We start from the raw sequence: 26892 nt of genomic DNA on the forward strand, positions 1-26892 counted from the left end.
ATAACCTCAAGGCCGACAGTGCAAACACAGCAGGACTGCTCCAGAGAAACTCTTCATCTATTAATTTGTTTCTAGTTTGTTGTGGATAATGTGACATTTTAAAATATTATCTTATCAAGCATCAGCAGCAGTAATAATAGCAAAAATGGTATCCTGCTAATGCTACATAAATGGTGTTGGAAAATTACTTTCTGATCTGTTACAAATGTCACTATATCCCTTAATAAAAATAACTACAAACTTAGGTAGAATTTATTAGCAAGTCATACCAGTTTACAAAATTACGTTTGATTGGACGTGAACCTGTAACTGTCTCTATCATGTGTGTTATCACATTCTATCCCTCTGTATTTGTCCTCATCTTGCCTATATGTGTGTCACCATATTACCATCATTCTTGTCCGTGTGTGTGTGTTTAGGCGTTGGTGAGACGCGAGGGAGTACTTCTGTTTTTGGTCATAATCAATCTGCCTTAATGTCTTGGTGTGTGTGTGTGTGTGTGTTTAGCCAATAAAGAGGAGGTGGTCCAGAAAGCCCGCCCAGTCTCCAGTGATGTTGGAAGCACCAACCCAAATTTCCCTGACCTCATGGACGAGTTCATCCAGGAGAGACTGAGGCGCAAAGGAACAGCAGTCAGTGCAACACATTTAGACTCAGATTGAAGTTTGATTGACACAAATCCTAGAAACGAAATACCACTGATCCTATTTGACACACAGGGCCGCCGTGGCAGCAGCCCAGGAAGTTTGGAGGTCCCCAGGGACCTGCCCGAGCTCCTAGAGGCTGGTCAGAGTCCCGGATCACGACCCTTGGATGATCATCGGCCCATCGATGATCCGGGTGTTCCCTCTGAGTGGACGTCACCTGCAAGTGCCAGCGGTTCTGATGTCATCAGCTCGGACAGCCAGTCAGACTCCTTCAATGCCTTTCAGTACTCAGCCTGCAAGTTTGATAGTAAGGAACAAAGAAAGGATTCTGGATACATTTTATTACCATTATCAGTTTGCCAAACGTTTTCTGTTGATTTTGTCTTGTTTTACAATTTTTTTTAGAATATTTATCTTTCATATGATATGAAATAGATGATACATTAATAGAAAAGCAGACACTCTTAATAGTAAAATATGTGTATATATCAGTTAAATTGAATCAAGCCTATTGAAGCAAAACATCTCTTTTTCACTTCACAGTTTAAAAGTATCAATTATGTTTCTGTTCTTTCTTAAAAAATGTAGCCCTTTGTAACTCAGATTTTCTTGATGTGTAAACTCTAAGTAGTGTACTTTACCACATCAGTCCTGAAACTATTGATAATTTCTAAGATTGCTGTACCCACAATCTGTGTGGCAATACACTGCCTCAATGGTTTGTGTGACAGCTGAGTAACTTTAGCAGGTCAATTAAACTTTACCTTCCTACTAATTCAATGTCTTTCCTATAGATTTTACTTTCAGCTCAGACTCTTGTGGAGGAGGAGTTGGAACTGGGGGTGGAGGTCGGGGCAGCTCACTGGACCAGGACAGTCTGGGCGGGGGTGCAGCCAGCGAAGAACATGAAGTAGCCAGTTTGACAACGCTTCACATCGACTCAGAGACCAGCAGCCTCAGCCATACTGTCACTGTTACCGGTATGTCCAATCTGTAACATGAAGACTCCTCCAACTATATTTCTGTTGCTTTGTTATATATGCACAGACTTGCACCTTTACATTAGCATTTATATAGCATTTATAAAGGATAATTGCCACTTATTTTGAATTAGAATATAATTGTAGAAGCCAGGCAGGATTCAGCATGAGCTCAGTAAATACCACTGTAACGGCCCCCCACTTCTCCATACAAACTTCTGAGTCTCTTGACTGATGTACACGGCTCTTTATTTTTGTATCTAGCTTGCCGTAGTAGCACCGTAAAACTGTAATGACAGTTGCAAGTTACAAAGATTTTAATCATTAAAACCAAACACAAACGTTAAAATACAATGAACAAACAAATCGCCACGTGAGACACATCTGACTCGTTAGAGTGACAGCGACTCCCTTCCGCACTACCCGCAGCAAAGTGAATGGGACCAGCTTCCTTACCTCGTTCCGCTTGGCAAGGGGTGTTAAGCTATTGGTGTTTGGATGGTTCTTAGGTCCGAGAAGTTCCACGAAGCTGGCGTCCGGTTTGGTTTCCGCTCCTATCTGTTCCGGGCTCACGGCAGGTATTTTATTGCACTGGGGCGGAAACGAGGGATCAGGTGTGTCGAATAAAACCGTCCGCTCCTTTGCTGCAGGTAATTATGCGAGGGGAGTCGCTACGTGTAAAAGACGACGAAATAAAACTGAAAATAACCCAAACCGTAGTTGAACATAAGAACAATATATAGCCCAACCCTAAAATAAAAGAATAAAACAGTCTGCATAAACTGGCCGGTTTTGCTGACAGTTACAACCACTTTTGCTTTGGGCTTTTCACACAACAACCATGCAGTTTGAAGTGACTATTTAAGGTTCTGTCCTCTTTATATTTATATTTCTTTTTTATTTATATGGCAATAAAATTGAAGCGACCTTCCTCCCTAGTAAGTTTGTTGAAGAAAACTTGCCATTGAGCACTTTATGTTCACACAGCACCTCAGTCCCCAAAACCCAAACCCAGAGTTTTCACTAAACCTGCTTCATGAAACAGGCTGTTCTTCTCTGGCTCCTTCTCGTGTTCATCCTTCTTTTCGACATGTGTGTGCCGTGTTGTTTAGGTTCTGAGAGTGCCTCTCCAATGCATTCTCTTGGAGGCTCTCGGTCCCAGACGCCCTCCCCCGCTACGTTGACAGCAGAGCATGCAGATCAAACACACTCCCACTCTCACACACACCTGCAGCTGGACCAGAAGCTCCACAACTCTGTCCTGCAAACCCCTGATGACTTGGGTAACACACACACCCAAACATAAGTTATTTCTACACATTTTTTTCTACTAAAGATACAGCTGTGAATGAAAAAGACAGAGTCACTAACAGATTCATCGATTGATTTTAGAAACCAGTGAGTTTCCCAGCGAGGACTGCAGTGTGATGGCGGGTGGTTCTCTGACTGGTTGGCACGAAGATGTCGCCACAGTAATGTGGAGGAGGATGCTGGGTATCCTGGGGGACGTCAATAGCATCAAAGACCCAGAGATTCACGCTCAGGTCTTTGACTATCTTTGTGAACTGTGGCAAAACTTGGCCAAGGTAACCACTGACAATACACAACCACAACTTAACACTCACAATAAAGATTGTTGTGGTTAAAATAAACATTTCTCTTAACAGATAAGAGATAATTTGGGCATTTCTCTGGACAACCAATCATCTCCACCTCCTCCTGGTCTGATCCCTCCTCTGAGAATTCTCACCCCCTGGCTCTTTAAGGTACTGACTAATCCCCATAGGTCCTCTGTTATCCATTACAGTAAGATTGTATTGTCCTATTTTTATTTAGTTACCTTGATAGATATTTACTTAACAACAATTCAGTGCACACAGACAGGAAGACCTGCACGATCAAGCCAGTTAACATCTTAACTTTCTTGCGTATGTATGTTTTGTCTGTTCATGACTACATTTCTTTCTGTGTGTTTTTCCCGCAGGCCACCATGCTGACAGAGCGTTACAAGCAGGGTAAGCTTCACGCCTATAAGCTGATCTGCAGGATCATGAAGAGACGACAAGATGTTTCCCCGAACACAGACTTTCTTACACACTTTTACAACATCATGCACCAAGGGCTGCTGCACCAAGACCAGGTGGGGTTATGGTTAAAATGATTATCCTGAAGCTGGTTTACTTTAACGTGAACAACAATACATCAACAATATAGCATTAATCACTCTTGTACTGAAATGTGATGTGACTCAAGCCAGTTGGGATTAAAGACTACAAATTAAAAAATGAAAAAAATCTCAGGGTGTAGAGTTAAAAGAAATTTTACTGAGTAAACCGTTGTCATCTGCTCCTCACCTCTAGTTACTTTAAGACATGTACAGAAGCCCGTACATTTACCTGGAATTTTCCTTCCAGCCCTCTAGTAAAATGTTTCAAAAATGTCCAAATTAATGCCAAGTGATAATACAACAGGACATTTCCTGAAAATATTCACAGTGAAAGAGTGTGCGTTGATGACGTTACTATCATGTGTTGGATGTAAAACTGGAAGAAAACAAATATTTCAGGATCAAAAAGTGGTGTCATTCATGTAGAAGAATCTGATGATGTGCTGTAAACAAGAACATGTGATTTCCACAGTGGAATTTCTGCAAACAGCTTAAGTTTGCAGTTGTATTCTACATTAGCTGACACTTGAAGAACACACCTGAATATGTGTGTGGGGGATTTTCATTCTGGGGAATGTAGGCACAAGGATTTGACAAGGAAAAACAACGTCTGGAATACAAAAAAAACCTTTATTTGAAAATACTTGTCCATCGTGAAACAAGCTTTTATCATAGGGCTTAACAAGGTTCGACATCCTCTGTCCTTAACCCTCCCTGATTATATGTACTTTAGCTTTAGTTGCTAAAATTATAAGAGTGTGTAGTTAGTTAAAATACTTTATTTTCCAGGATATTGTGAACACCATTATCAAGCACTGCAGTCCCAGGTTCTTCAGTATCGGTCTGCCAGGAGCCACCATGCTGATTCTGGACTTCATCATTGCAGCTTCTAGAGTTACAGCCTGCTCCTCACTCAATGTAAGACTCACAGACGCACAATTGTTCAATTTAATTTCATGTAATTATCCAGTCCAAACTAAGTGTTGCATACCTGTATACAACACACGATGATACACATATGCGTTTCTCCCTTTCTCTTATTTAATTAGTGTGTCTATCTTTTTCTCCTCTTTTTGCCCTCTCTTCTTCCTCCTCTCCAGGCTCCCAGAGTAGAGGCTCAGATCCTCCTCGGATCTCTTGTGTGTTTTCCCAACTTTTATGGGGAGCTTCCAGCCCTCCATCCCACCACAGCTGATGTGGTTCTTACCAAGTTCCCTGATGTCAAGGTCAGTGGAGGAAGTAGTAGCTCAGACGGGTAGTTAGTAGGCTTAACATTACCCATGTGTTTTTGACATTCTAAGAAGACAAGTTAGTTTGATCTGGGACAAGGTATCATCTTTCTAAGTAGAACGTATCTAATTAGCTACCAGTTAAATTAGTTAGTTAATGTTTATAGATTGTGTCGATAAGGAGGAGCTTCTGCTGCAAAACATCATAACATCGATGTCAGTTTACCACCAAAACACAGGCTCAGACACTTACCTACCTTTTTTTTAAATCCAGGTAAGTCCAAACCTTGTCACACATATCTGCTGAGTGTCCACGGGGGGTCTCAGAGGCAAACTAATAAGTTAATTTCTCATCAGTCATTCTTGTAACAGTCCAGAGCTATGAGAGTAATGTTGTTATTACTGTTGTTGTTTCTGTGTAAACAGTTAATGCCATGCACGGCAGCACCTGAGGCCTGCCTACTCTTTTTTTTACAAAGCATCAACTTGTTTTGAATCAGTAAGCGGTCATTAGCGCTGACTGGACGGGTGGGACCAGATGAGTGTGTGAATGTGTCTGGGGGGGACACACCTGTACAGCGATTACATATCCACATTTAGTGGCATGTGTGTATTATGTAAATTAACATTTCATCTGATCTCCAGAATTGTTTTTCTTATTACCAGAAAAACATTTAGTGTTAAAGCATTAAGTTAGTATTTTCATTAAACCTGGAGGAACGAATAACATGCATATATATATATATATACACATGTAACCAGTCATATATGTTTTGTGCATTCTTTGTTTTTAAGGAGCACATTATCAAAACCATTCTGACGTCTGCCAGGGACGAACCTTCTGCACCTGCTAGGTAAAGTGTGTGTGTGTGTGTGTGTGTGTGTGTGTGTGTGTGTGTGTGTGTGTGTGTGTGGGTGTGTGGGTGTGTGGGTGTGTGGGTGTGGGTGTGTGTGGGTGTGGGTGTGAGAAAACCTGTTATCATAACAATAAAATCATAGTTTATATAATTTCACTTTTCGATTTAGTGCACAATTTGTCTCAAATCAAGTGAAGAAAATACAAGTAGGTAGATCACTCATTGATGATATAATGTTACAGCATAACATTGTATTTATTTTACTGCTTGCTCTCATATTGTGAAAATAACATCTTAAGAACACTGGGGGAAACCAAAGATGAGCTGATTCGATTTTGCCGGTCAAAGTTCAAGGTCATGTTGACCTAATGTTCGTGTAAACATGATATATCAGGAACACCTATAGGGAATTTAATTACATCTGGATGAAATATTCACTAAGACTCAAGGATGACCTGATTAGAATTTGGAGGTCAAAGATCAAGGTCACTTCAACCGTAGTTGGACTCAAATATTAATTGAATAGAATTCAGTGGTTAAAAGTCAAAGTTCACAATGACCTTATACGAATCTGGAAAAAATATATGTAGACTGAAACTGTACTGGTCGGCGAAGGCATACAACCACAGGGCAGTTATTAGTTGTGTCTTTCAGCAGATATTTACTACCCAAGCAGTGTTTGCATGATGTCAAAAATGGCTAAACTTACAGAATTTGTAAGAACCGTTACAATGAATATAGCAGCAGCATGTGTTCACTGGTTGCTCTCACTCTGTTTGTCTTGTCAGGTGTGTGGCTCTGTGCAGTCTGGGTGTCTGGCTTTGTGAAGAGCTGGCTCACGGGACTCAACATCCACTGATTAAAGATGCTCTCAACGTCCTCTGTGTCACTCTGAAGGTCTGTCACAACTCTGTACTACTTTGAAAAGCTGTGGTTACATATCACACCCAGCCTCTAAAGCCCAGCTGAGCTCCAAACACAAACTAACAGTTGTTAATTTCCCCCTACCAACCATGGTACTGTCTCTGTCCATGACTCTGATCCAGTGAAATAAGACCAAAGCAATGACTCTGAATCAAACAGGCTGTTTACACACTGATCTGCACAACACAGTGTCTGAACATCTGTTCTTCTGGCTGGATGCATAATTAGTGTAAAAACATTACCATCATTCATTGGGCAATTCATCCAATATATAAAGCAAGTTTAGTATCTAAATCTACATTCAAAATCCTACTCAGCTCTGTATTACCCCTGCAAATGATTTGTTAAAACCAGATCTGCAGGGTTATTTAAAGATCTGTTGTTTTTTTGTCTTTAATTAGAAAGCAAAGACACAAAGATTAAAACTGAATTGAGTGTAGACATTACTGGTTAAAACCATAATGATGGTAAATCTGAACAAACCGAATGAATACTGGACAGTCAGGTTGTTTATGTGTTTAACATGGCGGGAAGCGAGCAGCCAAAGTATGATGGAAAACATTGCTGGAGATGATTGTTAGTGTTGGTAAAATTGCCTCAGTTGGTATTGTCTGTTTCAGGCCAATAGACTGGGAGGCCTGTGGATCAGAATGATACTGTCCAACATTTACTGTCTCATCCATGTCCAAGTGGCTCTAGACGGACACAAACAAACATGCATACCTTTTCCACCTTGGAATCCCCAGCTTGTGTATCGGCAGCCAATGGCCTGCTAAGACACACACACACACACACACACACACACACACACACACACACACACACACACAAACACACACACACTTACATTCACTCACTCCTGGGAGCAAACCCTGGACTGTCAATATGTTTGGTCCTCCTTCAGATAGGAGACTAATCCAGGGGGAATGCTCCAAGCTGGGTCACACACACACACACACACACACATACACGCACGGTATACACACAAACACATCTTGTCCACTTTTGAATCTGTTGCCTTCATACCAGCCGCCACTAGCATCAGCCATGGGCGCTGTGGCATGCACACTCGATTACAGACACATGCAGAAAGATGGAGGGATTATCATATTTTAATGCAGAGCCAGTTCTTTCTGTTGTCCTCCTTGTCCTCCTTTCCTTTCATCTGGAAGCATTCGTTTTGTAGAGGCTGATCCTTATTAGACTAATATGTACATTTCCTAACAATAACACACACTTTTTACAGTAGTAGATGTAAAACAAATCAAGGAAAGAAAGGAACTATTAGACACACTAAAATTGATAATTAAGTAGTAATTTAAGTAATGATAAAGCATCCAAGGTAATGTGTACACTGTTCTGTAGCATATTAGAAATGGCAAAAAAAGACATCAAGGGGAGAGAACTTTGGTTTGTGATGTCGAACATGACTCACTAAAGAACGAAAAACAGAAAAGCAAACTACTGGTTATGGGGGTTTACCCACATTAAAACATGCATATACCCTGTACTTAAAAAAATACTGAATTTACCTGAATTATGTGTGTTTCATCTCCCAGTACCCCAACAAGAGTGTAGCACTGGTGGCGTCGGACATCCTTCACCTTCTGATCAGTTACGTGGATCATCTTCAGAAATTCCCCCCTGACACTCCAAAGAAGATCATAGAGGTGAGACATGAATAACTCTGAACAAATATGGAATATTTCTAAATACTTGACTTAAGTTACCCTCAGAATGTTCACACTTCTTGATGAATTAAACCATTCTTTGTAAAGCTGAGACATTAGAAAATCAAGAATATGTTTAAATACACCATGTTGTTGTAGCAGTCGTGACAGTTTTAACAAACTTGATTCAACTTCTCTCAGATTTTGATTGCAACCATCACGTACTTGCTGCCTACAACTGAGACTTCTCCTCATGAACTTGACAAGAGGGTAAAACACACATGCAAAAATGTATTTCTCAAAATATATCTCGCCTTGCTTAGAAAATTACCTGGTATCACGATGTCTTAACACAATGCCTGTTTGCTGCAGCTGGTAGTTTCCCTGCTGTTGTGTCTGTTGGACTGGGTGATGGCTCTGTCTCCAAAGATTCTCCTTCAGCCCGTTCAAACTCGAAGTCCTCCGGAAAGGGACCAGCCCGTCAAGACTCTGCTCAGCTGCATTTATAAGGTGTGTGAGCTTGTGAAGGTAACATGGCTCCTAACGCTAATATCACTTAGAATGTTCATACATTCTTTAGAAGCTGGTCTTCAAAAAAACCATCACTTTCACTAAAACATGACACGTTGAAAATAGGTGATTTTAACAAAACTAAATATTGTAAATGCCATTGCAGTATTTTTCACTATATAAACCCCCCTCCCCCTTTTTTTTGTAATATATGTCTAATGTATTTTTTATACTAAAATCTAACGTTCATTGAGGTTTTTGTATGCTTTGTATGTTACTTTTTGTTATATTTGGGTGTGTTTTTCATGTAAGGCATTATATACTGGTTTCTAGCACACCCAACTTTACTATTTCATTTAAGTAATTGAGTTGTCTGGACTTAACTAAATACAGTATAAACTGAAAATGAACCAAAATGCATTCAAGTCAAAGGTTTTTTTCACAAATGAAAGTCCGGTCTGTGGTTCATGTTAATTTATTTACATTTGATCCAGATAATTTTGGTTTAATGTTAAAATTTAGGGAGCAGACTAAATATTTTTGTATGACAGATGTACACCCTGTTGCCATCACCTATGTGGGTTTCCTATACTTGACATTGATTGGTTTGACGATGGGCGCACACCTGACATCAGCGTGTTGCCAATGTGGCAGGTAGTCGTCTTTCCGTTTTAATAGAGAATATTAATGAAATGGTTTCTTTTTTTTATTTCATTGCCAACATGATATCATTATGGCATTACTAGCAGCGTCATCAACTTCAGGCACAGTACTCGAAACTAGTTTGAATGTGCAACATCCTTGTCAGTTGAACATTACAACGTCATCCTGAACACCGCCTCTGCTTATTTTTAACGCTGTCAGTTTAATCTGGTCCGAGACTAAACTGTGACGTCAGGGGGTACAGACGGCAGGTGTGAAAGCACCCTACATCAGCAACCAGTAACACTTTTACTTTTAATCTGTGTTTAGGTATTGCACGGTTGTGTGTATGGAGCACAGTCCTTCAACAGTCCTAAGTATTACCCACTGCAGCTGGCAGACCTGTTGAGTGCAGACTACGACCCGTTCCTGCCGCTAGAGAGTCTCAGAGAACCAGAGCCGCTGCACAGCCCGGACTCCGAGCGATCCAGCAAACTGCAGCCTGTCACTGAAGGTAATTTGACACACAACTTAAGAACCTGCTGTGACCATCATTTGGTATTCATCACTGATTTCCAAGAAGCAAGCATGTAAATATATACATTTGTTATTCATTCATTTGCTGCTTATATACAGTCCATATCAGCATGCACACACACGCAGACACAAAAACTCTGGACAAAATGACCTGAGGTTGTCCACAAGCCACTGCCAATCACTGAAGATATAAGACGGTAGGGGTATATGTATGCAAGCGCAACAGTCTTCATCCGTGTGAGACTGTGTATTGTCCCCTGCTGTGGTCGACCAGGACACGGTGTCTAATGACTGGAGCCCCCTCATAGACCATGCTTCTCTTCTCTCATCTTCTTCTCTTGTCTCCTTTCATTTTGTCGCTTCTCCTTTTTTTCCTCCTCTAATGTTCACGTCATTCCGTTTTCTTTTCTTTTCTCCTTTTGAGGTCTCCTGAGGTTTAAGAGTCATTGAAAGTGTCTGGTCAATACATATCTTTACTCTACACATTGGCTTGTCAATAAGGAGCTTTTGGGAAGTGTGTGTGTGTCACAGTGTGTGTGTAATGATGTTGATTAGCCAGGATCTGCTGGCAGCACAGTGTGTGATGGCATTGGCTTCTTCTCAGCGTGGGGCAAACTATGTACAAGCTGATTGTGTGTTGGTATCTTTACCTGGTGTTTTAGGTTAAATCCTGAAGTTTTTGGAACTAAGAGTTGAACTATCAAGTCTTAGAAACAATTACAACTTTGAGCCTTAACCTAAAAAGCCTAAAAATCTGAAAACATAGGAATGGACTGTAAACTTTTCATATCTAGAAGCTGGAAAGTATTTTTCACAACTGTATCCTTGTCATACTATATGTCCTCCCTTATGTTCTCTCTGCAGTTCGTAGCCGTATTCAGCAGGGCCTGGTTTCCATCGCAGCCAGAACAGTTATCACCCACCTGGTTAACCACCTCGGGCATTATCCCATGTCTGGAGGGCCGGCTACACTGTCCAGTCAGGTACTTTTTGACAATAAATTGAATTTGAACCAAAAAAGTAGTAGGTTTTTAAGAGCAATCCCTGACGACATTAGTGGACGGGTCAGGTTGGGAATAGAGGATGAAGAAGACATGAGAGAATTTGTCAGTCTGCCAAAGAATACAGAATACAAACACATACAGCTTTAATTCAATTTTATTTGTATAGCACCCTATCACCACATACGTTCCATAAAAGGGGACACCAGGGACATTCACCATCTTGTCCTATATCCTAAAATAATACGTCCAATTATCTCAAGGCACTGTAAATAGTAAGGTCGAGACCTTACACAATTACAGTTAATCAATGTGATCCACCCTTGTGCCACTAATGTTTACTTATGCTGTGCATTGTGCAATGCCTCATTTGGTGTAATAGGGCTTTGTATATGGAGATATTTACCTGACTGAGGTTTATAAAAACCCAAAAACTTTTCAGTACATCAAATCTTGGCATTTTACTGGACCTACATTGTGGGCTTTTTTTTCTTAGGTGTGTGAAAACCAAGACAACCCATTCTGTGAGAGTGCTGATCTGGGACCAGAACTTTTCCATTCACCAAACCTGCAGTTCCTGGTTCTGAATGGGTCCACACTGCTCTCTGTGCTTCAGGTAAACTCAACCGAAAGAAAGTTGCTCTGAGAAAATGTCGAGCTTTGTGTTTTCAAGTTCAACTTTTTGTCTGCAAGACATACCTCAGATCAAACCTAAAAGGCACCCGGTGATACTGAAGATTACTCATTTATTAAAATGTTGGCATGGATTCACTTTACTTGATTCTTAATGCTTACATTGCAATACATTATACAAATATTTTCTGTTTCAATAACCCAGTTATTACTATTATTACTATTATTATTACTACAGAATGTAAAGGTTACTTTTCTAGAAGACAACACTAAAATATTCAAATATGTGTGTCGCTTAGCGTCTTGCTTTTCCTCTCGGCAACCATGTTATCAAGTAAGAGCAGCCACACTGCCTGTGTGAGTAGTGTGTGTCAGCCGCTCTCTTGTACATGAGCTGTGCTGTTCTTAAGAGTTCTTGCCTATTTTCTCTGTATACCGTGCGTGGTTGACATCTTTCACCACAGTTTCCAATGTCTATCCGTTGAATTCGTCCCAAACGTAAATATCTATCTGTGTTAAATTTTAAGCCACCTTTTTTCTGGCTCCACTATTTCTTATATGTTTACTTTTCATCCTGCACTAAGCCACACAATCCAAACTTTATTAATGATTCAAGTCTTTGATATCATATGATTGGGCATAGGAATACTAGGTACAATGAAAGATACATTTAATTTCTTACTTACCATGAATATGACCTGTTAGATCTGTAATGTTTTTTATTAGAGGCATTTTATTTTCAAGTTGTCCGTCCGTCCATCTTATACTTGTGAATGCAATAGCTTAAGAATACATTGAGAGAGTTTCTTCAAATTTGGCACATGTTCTGCTTTGTGAATGTAATATCCCAGGAACATCTTAAGGGAATTCTTTCAAGATTGGCACACACATTCACTTTGACTCAAAGATTAAGTGATTTCATTACAGTGGTCAAAGGTCACAGTGACCATATATGAATCTGCAAAAATAATTTGTAGAAATATGTACATGGAAACTACTGGTTGGCAGAAGCATACAACCAAACTGCAGTAATTCTAGTTATTTAGTATATTTAAGATTGACAATCTACTAGTTTAAAAAGGAAAAACCAAAGATTGAAACAGTTTTTAAGAAGGTTTGAGGCAAATTGTGTGTAATGTGTAGGGGTGATTTCTTAAATAACTGGAGAATCTACTGTTGACTTCCTCTGGTTCTTAGATCCGGTCGGAGTCTGGTGTACCAGGGGGAGGAATGACAGCTGGTCTGTCCTCTGCTCCTGCTTGTGTTCGTGTGATCATCCGCGATGTAGCCGGAAAACATTCCTGGGACTCTGCTGTTCTCTACGGCCCTCCGTTGTGTTCCCCAGCCAGCCCAGCGCATACAACTTTAACTCACCCACAGTCCTCTCACAGTGCAAATGTTCATACACGCAACTCACCGGGAGGTCGGCCGAAAAAGATGGAGGTTAAGAGAGAAGACAGCGTAGAGGAGGGGCAAGAGGAAAGAGAGGCAGAGGAGGGAGAAAGTGCGATGGAAGGTGAACGGCAAGAGTTTCAGGCAGAGGGGGAGGAGGAAGGAGAGGAGAGGAAAGGAAGTGAGGAGGAAAAGGAAGAAGGGAGAGATGGGGAGGACGGGGAGCAGGAGGAGGAGGAGGAGAATGAGCACAGAATGGAGGGGGAGGAGGATCCTGGGGACTCTGCCTTGGAACAATTTCTAGCTCCGCCATTGGCTAAACGTGTGTGTCGGGAGGCGGTGCCAGCATGGGATTCACTGAGAGAGGGTGATGATGCTCTGGATGAAATGCTGCAGTATCTGGGATACTCAAGTCCAGAGTGTCTACAGAGAGCAGGTACAAATACACACAGAATAAAAAAAAATTCTAATCTGAGTTGTCCCTCATTCAGTTTATCCAAACAGAGGAACGTCCATCCATAATGACATTATACAGCAACCTGAAGCTCTTAAGAAAACAAAACACAGAATCTGATAAACTGCTCATTTTGCCTTCTGATTGGTCCCCACAGGCATGCCGCTCAACATCCCCGCCCCTCCTCCAGCTTGTGTTTCGGAAAAGCAGGAGAACGATGTGATCAATGCCATCCTAAAGCAGAGTGCTGCCGAGAGAGAGTTTGTCTTTCAAGTGGGTAGTGTTTATATTCATATGAGTAGAATGTATTAAACCAGTTAATTCCTGTATTTTCTATGCAGAACCAGCAAGTGTATTATCAGTGCACAGTGTCTAGGCTCGTACTACTCAGCAGTAACATGAGGTTTCAAGACCACTTGCTGCGAACAATATTGAGGATTTCTTCAATTTCCAGCAGGGAAAGTGTACTAGAATCCTGATTATGAGGCTTATCCTGGGTTTAATCATATCTGGAATATAGTGTTTACGTGGAACATTGAGAAATCTCATTATTCATATAAACAAGTATCCCAGTTACTCACAACTGTGTGTTATTTGATGTTTAATATTACCATGGTTACAAGTTACAGTTTTGATTCCTGTATGGTGGCTATATAGAAAATGAGACTGCCCATTTCTAAGTGCCAACACCATGTTACAGATTTGGCCTATCCACCTTATTGCCAGCAATGGGAGATGAGAACAACAGAAAATCATAAACATGTCCTCCACTTGGGCCGGCATCAAAGCCACATCTATATATATACATGTAGCAGATGCTTGGTTACAGAGTCTTTTAGCATCATGTTCCTAAAAATCAGGACAACCAGGACACTGAAATCGGGATATGATGTTTACGTGCCTAAACACAAAAGTGGCATACTTCAAAAACCCATTTATAACCAGGATACTAATGCACATGTAACAGCACTCAATGATGATGGATTCCATATAGCTGCTTCAGTATCAGGATGCTGGTATTGCTTATGCTGGCTCACTGTCACAGAAAAGGTTATCTTACGTAGCACTAAAACGACAGGTAATTTTCCTACAATGAAAAGACAAATATCTGCTGTGATTAGAGCAAAGAACTGCACTGTATGAAGTTGTAATACATCTAATATTGCGCCTTTATATCAGTTAGCTGCTGTGTTTACCAGTTGGTACGAGTAGTTGTCAGAAACAAATGTCACAATGTTTCGATATTTCTGCTTTCATGTTATGTGTTGATATTTTAAGTAACAGCATTTAATGTGAAACAATCACCCTGGTCTTTATTCTTTGCCTTTACACTTTTATAACATTTTCTGTTCAGTTTGCATAATTTTTTTCTGTCCAATTTTTTTATCGTATTAAACTGAAACGTTGGATCTTTCAGAGAGGTGAGGAGTTGAGCATGAAAGCATTGCAGCAGACTGAACCAGAGACCCAGACAACACAGTCAGCCTTCTACTACTGCAGGCTTCTCATCAACATACTGGGACTCAACTCCTGGGAGAAGAGGTGAGACCAGACACAGACACACAAGAGCGCAAATTTAAATCAATAACAATATACAATGGGGTTTAAATAGTCGTAACTAGTCATAACATTTAAATTTTGCTTTCATTTGTTGTGTAAGAAATCCTTGTGTTTTGAATAAACAACTCAACATTTTCAGTGAAAAGTTGATTCTTAAAGGGATTTACGTAGATTTGGCATCTTTGACATTTAAGGATATGTGTGTGTGCGTGCGTGCGTGCATGTGCTCTTCTACAGCTGTCTTTGTGAGGACCAGTTTGAGTCTACAATCTATGGATTGAGGACCTTTTAGCCGGTCCTCACTTTGTGACCCCCGTTTAATGGACTGTTTAAGCGCTAATACTTGGCTTTAGGGTTAGGCTATAGTTTAGATGGTATGCATTATGCCCATGAGCGTCTTCACTGAGATAGCTGTACAAACATGTGTGCGTGGTTGTGTTTGAGAGAAAGAGATGGTCGGACAAAGAGCGCTTGAGACACAGCTCATGCGGATATGCATCGATCCTCCGATGTGTTTCATTCTTCAGTTTGCTTCAACCTTTATCAGAATTAAAAACATTAAATTAACAAAACTTGGACTTAATTAATATGGTTTTCTACAAAGTCGTTGCTGTTATCCATAGCCTTATGGTTGCTATCAGACATATGTGGGTAGTCCTTTATTCATTTTTTTTTCTCATCTCGAACAAATCAAATGCTTGCTGAATGGAAATGAGACAAAACCTCCCAGCATTTTTGACTAATTAGACACTATTCACATGGCACATTTCATCTTCTCAATGACTCTGGGTTAAAATACACCATGTCAAGGCATCACTTTAAATGTGTCTGGCCAGCTAATGGACACTCATCTCTCCTTAGGCTTTATCCAGGGAATTACACCGCCTGCATTCAGCCTGCACAATAGACTTTTTAACACCGTGTTCTTGAGTGTGTGCGTGCCTGTGTGTCTGTGTGTGTGTGATAATGAGTAATAGTACCCTATTGATCAAACTCAACCCATTTGTAGTTAGAATAAAAGGCAGTAGTTGAAGGAGAAAAGATGGATGGCAAGACAGAGAATGGGATGACTAAGGCACATGTAGATGTAGAAATAAAATATAAAGCAAAAAAAGAAATACAACCCTAAATAAATCAGTGAATATGGGGGAAAAGAGCCTAAAGAAACAGAAAAACAAGGATAGAGATTGGCTAATCATCTGTTATTGTCCCCTTATGTCTCTCCAGGTATTCATATGGAACATAACAGACACTGAGATACTGACAGTCACCTGTGTGTGTGTGTGTCCTTGTCCTTTTATGCTTTTTTCCCTATAATCCAGGATGTAAATGGAGTCTTTGAGAGCAGTGAATGAGGCCATTACCAAGTATCAGTTTAATAAAGAGCAAATAGCTGTCTCGCTCTCCATCTCTTTATCTCCGGCTCCTTCTCTCTTTTTCCTCTATCTAAGTGTAAAAAAAATGATATGTCATTATCACTCCACTCGGAGCTTCGCTGCTCGAGTTGTGGTTTTATATCAGCCGTGCCATGGTTTGATGGCTGGTCCCCGGGACATTTTGAACTTCCCTGGACGAGTTGATCTGAAATGAAGGATTTTGTTTTCATTATTATCTTTTTTTAGTTTGAACCCTGAACAGGTTGATGACACGAGCCACGGACAGCATGACATGTTTGCTGATTTAAATACAATAATGATTCACAGTGATGTGTATTTGAAAGGGGGCAGACTGGGGACCTTTTATAAAAGAGTTACATCTGAAACACTCTCTCCATTTATACCCCCCCCATAATTAAAAGATTATCTTCTCTGTATGATGATCAACTTGGGGTATATCATTATTCAGAGTGTCATCTTTCAAGCTTAAACTAACCTGTAGTAACAATTGTCGTAAATAAGATTCAACAGTTCTTTAGAGTTTGTGAAGAAGAAAGGGTAACAAAGGATTTTTTTTTTTTTATTGTCCTAGTTCCTTATTGAGCAACTCTCTGATTTATGGCTTATCTCTTTTGATTTCTATACCCTCCATATTTCAATTGTTTTCAATTGTGAAAATTATATCTCACATATCTGGGACTTTGTAAAAACAAAATCTTGGTTTCAAAAAATCTTGTTGTGCTTACTTTAAAGGAATTTACCAGACAATTTTTTTAATTATTCAAATAAAAATGTGTTTTACAAAAGTCATGCAACAATCTTATGTTGCAGAGTAACATTTTCCTAATCAGAGATATATTTAACATTTGTATTACAAATTAGGGATAAGGATACTTTATTGTCCTTCTTGTGCTGATGGAGAGAATGCTCTGCATCCTGACCGTGGTGAAGCAGGTGCATTAAACCACTTCACAGCATCTTTTTTACTTATTTACTTGATTACTAGATTTTGGGAACTAGTCTTCTGAAAAATGTCAAAGATAATTTTTTTTACCAAGCTGTAAATAAGACATTTGATCTTTTTTGCTTGATGTTGTTCTGTCTTTTTCTTTTTTGATATTTTTTGGTCCTGCCAGGTCTATGTCACACCCAATAGAAAATCAAAAACAGGCAACAAGCTACTAAGGAAAGAGAATTAGCCAGACAATGTTGGAGGGGAAGGAGTATGCATAACTTTGGTTAATGATTCCTAACCCGTGAATGTATCTGTGTCTTGCAGAAGTAACTTTCATTTGTTGAGGAAGAATGAGAAGTTACTGAGAGAACTGAAGAACCTGGACTCACGGCAATGGTAAGAGAAACTAGAAAGTCAAGCACTTTTTGTCTGTTACTGCAGTCCTTTCTCTGTCTCCGCTTTTAGATATTTTCATTTATTCTGTGGGACCCACAGAATGCCCTCCCTTTTTACCTGTGCCTAATCCCAGTCTGATTTGTGTAAATGTAATATATTGTCCTAATAATAAACATGGATCTGTCCGTCTCCCCCAATCTTGTCATTTAGAGCAACCTATAACTCCCTCAAATAGTTAAAGAATATGATAGTACAGGTTCTTAAATCAGACGTTATCTGCTATTAAAAATGCATAGAGCAGATGTATTAAAATATAAATGTATTTCCAAAGTTATAAGGACATTTACGTCATGATTTCTAATCTACGGTCTGATTGTGATAAAGTGCACAAGACATAACTGGCATCCCATTCTACTGGGGTTAAAGGGGAAGTACTTGGGTAAAACTTTGGTTCAAACAATTAGAACTAAGGGAAATATCTGTTTCTTTCTTAACAATTTCTTTTCTGGTGATGGTTAATATAATTTTTCCTTTTCCTTCCTTATCTTTAAGCCGTGAGACCCATAAAATCGCAGTATTTTACGTGGCTGAAGGCCAAGAAGACAAACACTCCATCCTCACCAACACAACAGGCAGCCAGGACTATGAAGACTTTGTCTCTGGACTGGGCTGGGAGGTGTGAATCCATTTATTCAAATAATCTTAATAATATATATAATAATAATCGTCTATATTGAACGTATTACTGTATCCAAGTATCTACTGTGCAAATAATATTTTTATCATCGTGTCAAAGGTGGTTTAAAGATTTTTGCACTTAAAAGAAAAATTGTTGGTCATGTGGTTAAAATAGTATTTTCTTTACACCTAGGTGGACCTCACCACTCATTGTGGCTTCATGGGAGGTCTCCAAAGGAATCGCAGTACAGGCCAGACCACTCCTTACTATGCCACTTCTACCACAGAGGTTATCTTCCATGTCTCCACCCGCATGCCCCATGACCAAGACCACAACCTCACCAAGAAGGTAATACACACACACACACACACACACATCTAACTGGTGCTTTGACATTCAGGGGTGTTAATGGAAGTATATGGCTTCCCAGTCTTCACTTTCGCTTGTCCTGTTATTGAAGCGCCAGTGATCGCCTGTGTGTTGCCGGGTGATTTATTTCTAGAACACATAAACACTGTGACCTTTAAGAATTTTCAAATGGTAATGTGTCTGTGTGATGTGACTACTAATAATGAATAGGCCCTTTTCTTGCTCGCATATCCAAATATCCAAATAAATATGTGAAATGAAAGGAGTTGAAAAAAGGATCTCGACTCCTCTTCTCTCTGTCCCAACCTTTTGCTTCCCACTGATATTGCGAATGAGCACTGGGTGGTATACGCAAACACAAACAAAAAAGCACACACACACACACACAATTCTGTTGATGTCAATTTTTCTGCAGCACACCAATGTTTTCAATAATTCTTAGTAGCAATCACATCTGTGTTTGTGCATGGTGAGGGCTTGTATCAGTGTCTAGGCAGGCAGGTTTATTGTGTGTGTGTCTGTGTTTGTGTCTGAGTCCGTGTGTGCGTATACGCACACCTGTCAACCCCCAGGCACTGGGCACTCTGCACATGGCCATAATGTCCCTTTAATCAGATCATACTTCCTGCTTCTCGGCCTATCACGTTGCTGCAGGCTCATGATTGGATTATCAGCGCCTGGTCTGACACCATCCGTCTCCGTGATCAGCTGATGGCCCCATCAAACACGCATACTCACATACACACAAACGCACACACTTTAAACCTGTTTAACTTTACACAAACACACATCCACTAGGGGCATTATTCGCATCAGTCTGCACAACTGGACATTTGTGCTGTTGTGGGACACAGAAACACGCACACAGGCTTCCAAACACACACACTCACTGCTTGACAAATGTGTCCCAAAAGAGGTTAAACTCACAAATGTACACATGTTCATACTGGCAAACGTTTATCATCCATTGTCCTGCCACACACACGTGCACATACACACTGCAGTGTGAATTTAGTCCATTGCAGGGCATTTGTCCAGTTCTCACTCGTTGCAGTGTGTTCTGGTTCTTCTCTTATCACATCTGCATAAAACATGATTAACAGCATTAAAGCCTTAATTAAAAAAGGGAATTTTACAGAGAAGCACATCAGACATTAATACTCAGACTGTTTCATGTAGTTTCTGTGACGCACAAAATTACAGCTTGAAAACCCATAATTCTCATTTAGTGAATGCAACCGTGTCAGAGCCCCTCACTTCTCAGTATTGCTGTGAGTTCGACATCTTGCTGACACTTTGAGTTGCAAGCACCGTCAAGCGTAAGTGCTTCTAAAAGATTTATTTCAAGTAGAACTTGATAATTACACATCCATTCCTCACACATTTTCCAAATTCTGCTCAATATATCAAGATTAATTTGGCCTATAACTCATTGCAGTCAAGTAAATTCATGTCGTCAGTGGGTGAGCGACTTTCCAAATATGATGAATAAGGTAACAAGTTCTCCAGACATCCATAATTCTCTATTTATTCAACCTCAGGTTTATATAGCCGCTTTCAGACATGCACTTTACTCCAGATATTCTGCTGAAATTCTCTGGAGGAGATGTTTTGTGCAAATGAGAGGTTAGGGACTTTCTTCAGAGTTTCTCCAGCCAGCCTAGTATTAACTCTGGATAATATCAGAATGAGTCCGTGGTAGAAAACAACAGGAGATTATCCATAGGATTCATCACATGCAAGTGACCATTTCTAACACGGGACAGATATAACAAAAATATAAAGAAGAAGAATACAAATATATCAGGAAATGGAAATGAGGTGCCACACATGTAGAAGAAACAGATGAAGATGTCAAGAAAGCTTTTGGTGATAAGGGCTGATACCAGTGTTGATGTGCTGTAAACAAAAGCACAGAGGAATGCAGCTAAATGAATATGTTGCATCCTGTCCTGGATGCTGCACCCCCCCCCTCACCTGAGCACTCCTGAGATTTCTGTGTTTTCAATGCTACTGAGTGAAGAATCTCCAGCTGCATTGTTCATGTGCGAAAGACAACCTTCGGAGAATGTCCAAACCCAAATGTGCGAACATTCCCTGGAGTTCATGTCTGAAAACGGCTAATGAAAGTCGATTGCGTGTGTACAAACTAGATAACATTTTATGAATTAGTGTCCTCATGTACAATGTGGTTCAGTTTTTGGGGTTAATGGAGTCGTTCATATTATGCAGATAAATGTTACATCTTTAAAAACCTTGCCGGAGGACAAGTGATTCCAGTTAAAGACACATTTAAAAGGAAATCTCTTGTGTTTGCCTCAGGACCAAGGCCAAGGGCGACAGCCATCTGACCATGTGACACACCAGACGTGTGTGTGTGTGTGTGTGTGTGTGTGTGTGTGTGTGTGTGTGTGTGTGTGTGTGTGTGTGTGTGTGTGTGTGTGTGTGTGTGTGTGTGTGTGTGTGTGTGTGTGTGTGTGTGTGTGTGTGTGTGTGTGTGTGTGTGTGTGTGTGTGTGTGTGTGTGTGTGTGTGTGTGTGTGTGTGTGTGTGTGTTTTCACCAGACATCAAGGTTAATGACAGAGCTGTCACCAGCCTTGACTGTCATCCACTGAGTGAATGTGAATCTCACACACACACACCCAATACACAGCGTCAGAGTTGATCCCATCTGTCTTTCAGCCCGCACTCCATCTTTCCTGAGCTTCACTCTGTCTTCGTGTCCACTCTCCATCTTCACGCACTCACTCAATCACCCTAGGGGCCACCTACATCATGTTCCTGCACAAAATCAAAAGCTTTAAGTTTATGATAGATACAGCCTATTTTTGGTATTGACTTAGTTTGCGGTGTTTATGCTGTGCAAAGAAAAATGTGAGGTGTATATCCGTTTTTTTGATTTTAGTGTTAACATTTCTTTTCTGCTCTTCCCACTTGCCTCTCAACTCCAGCTGAGACACCTGGGTAATGACGAGGTCCACATCGTCTGGTCAGAACATTCCAGAGACTACCGGCGAGGAATCATCCCCACTGAGTTTGGAGACGTACTAATCATCATCTACCCCATGAAGAACCACATGTACTCAATCCATATTCTCAAAAAACCTGAGGTAAGAAGAATGTGCAACATTTTGATACTGGACTCAAACTGCCAGTTGTCAATATTTTGCGAAATTACTAAGCAGCTATGAAGACATTTCAGTGTTTCCTCAGAATCCTTATTATTGAGTGAAAAGGCCTCTGAAACAGCAGGACACTCATTAAATCCCAGGATGATAATTCAGACCCCCTCTGGCCTAATCGCTCATAACAATACATGTAACATGCTGTGGAAAAGTAATTGTAGTATGAATCGTTGGCCAATCAGTGTATTTTTAGCCACAGTTGTGACTCGGCTCTATGGATGTTGGATGGTTGCTCGGCCGGTCCTCTCGTGTCAACCGACTATGATAAACATTCAATAGGTTTGGTTTGGTAACTATTATATGTCAATGTTGCTAAATGCTTTGAAAGCTCAAATAGGTCATTATAGTTAAGAGATCAGAATACACATGTTTTGATTTGTTAATTGCTTCAGCCTTTCCCAGAGAATTAATTCAATCTATGGTGGTAACAGTGGTATACATGTACTTGCACGAAGGTCCCTGTCACGACAAGTTCTTATGTGAAAGAAAGAACTGTATTACATGACAGAACTCCGGCTGAAGCTATGAGGTCTGACTGTCTGCCTGGATGCGGCTGCAGTAGCTCTGCACATACCCAAGTTGGATATTATGCTAATTATTATGAAAATGGTAAAAAATGTTTTGTTTCATTATGAAACTGTGGCGAGACGAATTAGAATATGGTACACTGCTAGGTAATTAATGTTTATCCTTGTGCTTATTCTGAGTGTGACTGAATTTAGGTTAAGGTAATCAGCAAAAAATGCTGTTTACATGGCCGTATCTTATTCAGACTATTTCATCAATCTGTATCATCAGAATATTTGTGTCCAAGTAAAAGTATAAACTTACTCTGAATCTGGAAAGAAATCAGTTACAATGTGTGATTTGCAGAGGCACAAATGCAAACAGTACAGTTTTCCAAATATAAGGTTAACAATCCCACAGGAAATGGTATCATGTCACACTTTCATACTTGATGAGTTGCAGTAATTTTAGTTTTAGGACATGATTATTTAAGCTTCAATTTATTCTTGAAATCATTTAAATATCTTTCAATCAATGTTTTGTTTAGTTTGTAAGATATATAAAAAAAGGTAAAAAGAAAATCCTTTCCTCAAGTTTGGAAGTCTATGTCATGTGATTGAAAGATCCAGTTAAAGCTTTCCAAAAAATATTTGACAAAAGGGGCAAAGCAGTCTTAACCCAAAGATTTATCAAGGTTAATTAATTAATTTATGGAAATCCTTAATCTGGAAATGTGGAATCACAGACTGATAAATAAATAAATGACTCAATCAATTTCTCTCATTTAATTGGTTGATTCAACTCTAGATAATATGTCGGTTTTATTCATGCATGTATTTGGAGAGTCTGAGTTGAATAGCAATATAACTCGCAACATGCAGACAGTGTTTTGGTTCATAATTTAATGTTTCCTACCAGACTACCCAGAAGCACACAGATATGCATCCAGATTGACTAACAATCCTAGAGAGAGTCTTGCCCAGAGTCTTGCTGCTCTGTTTAATGCATCAGTCTAAAACACACAGACATTAATACTACAGCACTGATATCATAACTCTATTTCAAACAAGAGCTAACACAATAAAATGCTACTTTTTTCTCTATGACATAGATACCAAAGCACTAATAACATAACCTTATTCAGTTTCATTCATTCTACAAGCAAAAATATTGAATTATCATGAATCCCAAAACAAGTTAGATAAGATATTCTCTGTGTTGTCGTCCTGAAAGCGCTGTATTCAGTCACAGAGTGCATGGCTCGGAGACCTGGTCTGCAAATAAATTCAATAAAAAGTCTGACATTATTCTCTTTGGTGGATTCCACAAGCAAAGCGGTGAATTGAATCAGAAAACCATTGCCTTAAACAGTAGGTCATTAACAGAAAACTGCCATGTCAGTCATTACTCGTCAGGCCAGAGATTGTTTTACTTCATAAAAATATCTCGAATTGTGTGTCTTTGAAAGGTTTTATGTTTGCAGGAGGTTCATTATTAACTCTAAATCAAACACTGACTGATTTGTTTGGCTCTTTATTTTTGTCTGTAGGTGCCGTTCTTTGGTCCACTGTTTGACGGGGCCCTTGTGGACATGAAGATTTTGCCAACCATGGTCAGAGCCACAGCAATCAATGCCAGTCGAGCTCTCAAGTCCCTCATTCCTCTCTACCAGAACTTGTATCCTTTAAAAATACTAAGCTCAGAATATACAAAATCAGGATCAGAAGTTAAAGATATGTAATATGAGCCTTTAATCTCCATTTTTTGTGTTATCGTCTTCGGTTCTGTCTCCATGTTGACATCAAAAAAGGTCACTCAATAATTTATCTATTTGTTTATTTATTTCAAAGTGTTAGTGTTATAGCAATACACAGTAAGAAAGTAGCGTTTCCTACATTTGAACAATCCAAGAACACATCACACCTCCAGTTCATCCCTTACCCATTTTTAAAAAAAATGTAATTGTCTTTTAAATTCGATAAGTGGGTCAAATATTTAGATCACTTCACTGCAGTTGTTCCACATTTTACCACATTTTTAAGGAAAGACATTTTTTTGCATTACTCCTTACTTATTGTTTTTTTAACATACGTACAAGTTTTTCTTTTTTTCGATATTTGCCTGCCAACTTTATGTTGTTTGAATATATCTGTGCTGCTGTGGAAGCTAATGCATGTGTGAGCGAGAATGTTGGTTATCATTGAGCTCAAGTGTGAAGAATAGCAAATCAATGTCCAGTGGCTTTTTTCGGCTTTCATTATATAAGTGCAAGTGTGATAGTGTGACTCTTTTTACTGCAGTTGGCTGTGGAGTGCTATATATCTCCACAGCCAACTGTGTGTGTGGGTGCACTGAAGAGAAACAGACAGACAGGTGTGTATACAGTCTTTCTGCTTGATCCCAGGCAATCGTAGTTTGGTTGGAACAAGCCCAGCAGTCAATAATTATCGATGACTACTTTCTATCGCTGTTTCTAAATGAGGGATTTGCTCTCTGCTCTTACACACAGATACTCATGCACACACAAATACACACTGTCTTTATTCACATGGATGTTTACACTCAAATGGACACCGCTGAAGTATAATAACACATATACATTCACATTATTTCTTTATCATTAAGCATGTGAACAGGGTATTTTTTTCCTATTTGAATCCTACATTTATAAAATTTGTATTTGGCTCTTTTTTCACTGCCTTTATTGGCACATTGAGACGTTATTAAGTTGAAACTGACAGCAGGATTTAAACCATACAACTTACACCTTTGAATACAATAGAAGGTCACTCAATGGCGAGCATACCTTGTGATGCAATGTTAGGAAAGTGATCTGCCCCACTAACCACCGCTCTTCCCTGGTCCATGTCTCCATCCAAGCTTGGTGCTAGTCAATTATCAAATCTTCTTACAAACAGACAGACTTGTGAAAAGAAACGGGCTCAGTCAAATGTGCATGGCTAAATGCTGCAGCTTGATTGAGATTGAGAGCTGCCAGTGACATACAAGAGCAATAACAGTCTGAGGAGGACCACTGACTATTGTATCAGCAAGAGAAAGGCCTGGTTCAGTCTGTCCAGTCAAGGATCAAGACGGCAGCAACAAGTGGTCAAACACTGACCACTAAAATATCGTATAGCTCTACCTCACGGTTGTCACTTGCTATTCTGCAATAATAATTAAGTCACACTGTCCTAATCTCACTAAATTTGCAGTCACTCTATTCAGAAAGTCAAAGATGTTAATGTCTAATCCACTTGTTTATTACAACCCACACTTTTTAAAGGTTATCCCTCCAATACACACAACTAGAATAACAATTTTACATTTAAGTTTTTCTTACCTAATATTCTCTCTTCTGTCATTACGTCTCCTATATCTCATTTTAATTCTCCTCTAGGTGTCCTTCCTTCTTCCTCTGTTCTCTTTGACCTCCCTTACCACATCCCTCATCTCTCCATCACCACCGTTTGTCTCATCACCTTCATGTTGCCTCTTGGACCTCATCTCTTATTTCTGTCTGTCCTCATGCCCAACTTTTGTCTTGCCCCCATCTCTTTCTCCTCCCTCTCCTCCTTCTCTTCCCTTCTCCTCCCCTACCGTCCCTCTGTTCAGAAATACAATATGAGTGTTGGAGGTGATGCTCGCCAAGAAGGTGGATAAAGTGGGGGGGAGGAAGGAGGTTGAAGAAGCCATTTTGCTCTGCCTAGTCCACCCAGCGAGACGGAGAGATTGTTAGAGCTATTGCTCAGTGTGGGGCTCGAGCTCGTATCTAATACCTCCCCGACCCCATTGTGTTAGAGTGTGCGTGTGCACTTTCTTGCACATATACATGTTTCACCTTGTGTGTGTATGTGTGTGTGTGCGTGCATGTGTGCATTTTGTGATTCCAGCCATCATGAGTGAGTGTGCAGACATGTAGACAGCTCTACAGTTGTGTTTGTGCGTCTTGCTACATCTTTTGTGCACATCTGTGTGTGTCTGTGTGGCCGTGTACGCGAGCCTGATGACACACAAGCACCACGCATCCTCGTTCGGAGGTGTTTGAGTGTGTCTGCGAGTGTCCTGGTGTGTATTGATTGGTGGTAGCAGCAATTCGATGTCTCTGACAGGCTGAATTACAGTAATCAGTCATTATTGACTCCCCATCTCTCTGCTACACACACCTCTCTCCTCCCATTCTCTGCCTCTCCTCCTCTCCTTTCCTACTCTGCCCTCTACT

The 26892-nt window shown here is 40.0% G+C and overlaps 1 protein-coding gene across 1 annotated transcript in view; it reads left to right on the forward strand.

Annotated features, from left to right (window-relative positions):
- The window catches only part of ralgapa1 (Ral GTPase activating protein catalytic subunit alpha 1), a 71404-nt gene that overhangs the window by 20893 nt on the left and 23619 nt on the right, over nt 1-26892 (forward strand). The window contains exons 19-43 of the mRNA XM_061083393.1: nt 508-632; nt 720-954; nt 1442-1627; nt 2740-2910; nt 3020-3213; nt 3295-3393; nt 3612-3767; nt 4584-4712; nt 4895-5020; nt 5819-5877; nt 6669-6777; nt 8364-8474; nt 8676-8744; nt 8847-8984; nt 9957-10140; nt 11028-11146; nt 11661-11780; nt 12995-13625; nt 13801-13916; nt 15061-15185; nt 17859-17930; nt 18483-18606; nt 18802-18957; nt 21930-22088; nt 24220-24347. Of these exons, the coding sequence (XP_060939376.1) occupies nt 508-632; nt 720-954; nt 1442-1627; nt 2740-2910; nt 3020-3213; nt 3295-3393; nt 3612-3767; nt 4584-4712; nt 4895-5020; nt 5819-5877; nt 6669-6777; nt 8364-8474; nt 8676-8744; nt 8847-8984; nt 9957-10140; nt 11028-11146; nt 11661-11780; nt 12995-13625; nt 13801-13916; nt 15061-15185; nt 17859-17930; nt 18483-18606; nt 18802-18957; nt 21930-22088; nt 24220-24347 (3841 nt within the window). The remainder of the gene's footprint in view (nt 1-507; nt 633-719; nt 955-1441; nt 1628-2739; nt 2911-3019; nt 3214-3294; nt 3394-3611; nt 3768-4583; nt 4713-4894; nt 5021-5818; nt 5878-6668; nt 6778-8363; nt 8475-8675; nt 8745-8846; nt 8985-9956; nt 10141-11027; nt 11147-11660; nt 11781-12994; nt 13626-13800; nt 13917-15060; nt 15186-17858; nt 17931-18482; nt 18607-18801; nt 18958-21929; nt 22089-24219; nt 24348-26892) is intronic.

This window comes from Limanda limanda, chromosome 12 (assembly GCF_963576545.1).
Source record: "Limanda limanda chromosome 12, fLimLim1.1, whole genome shotgun sequence".
Lineage (NCBI taxonomy): Eukaryota > Metazoa > Chordata > Actinopteri > Pleuronectiformes > Pleuronectidae > Limanda > Limanda limanda.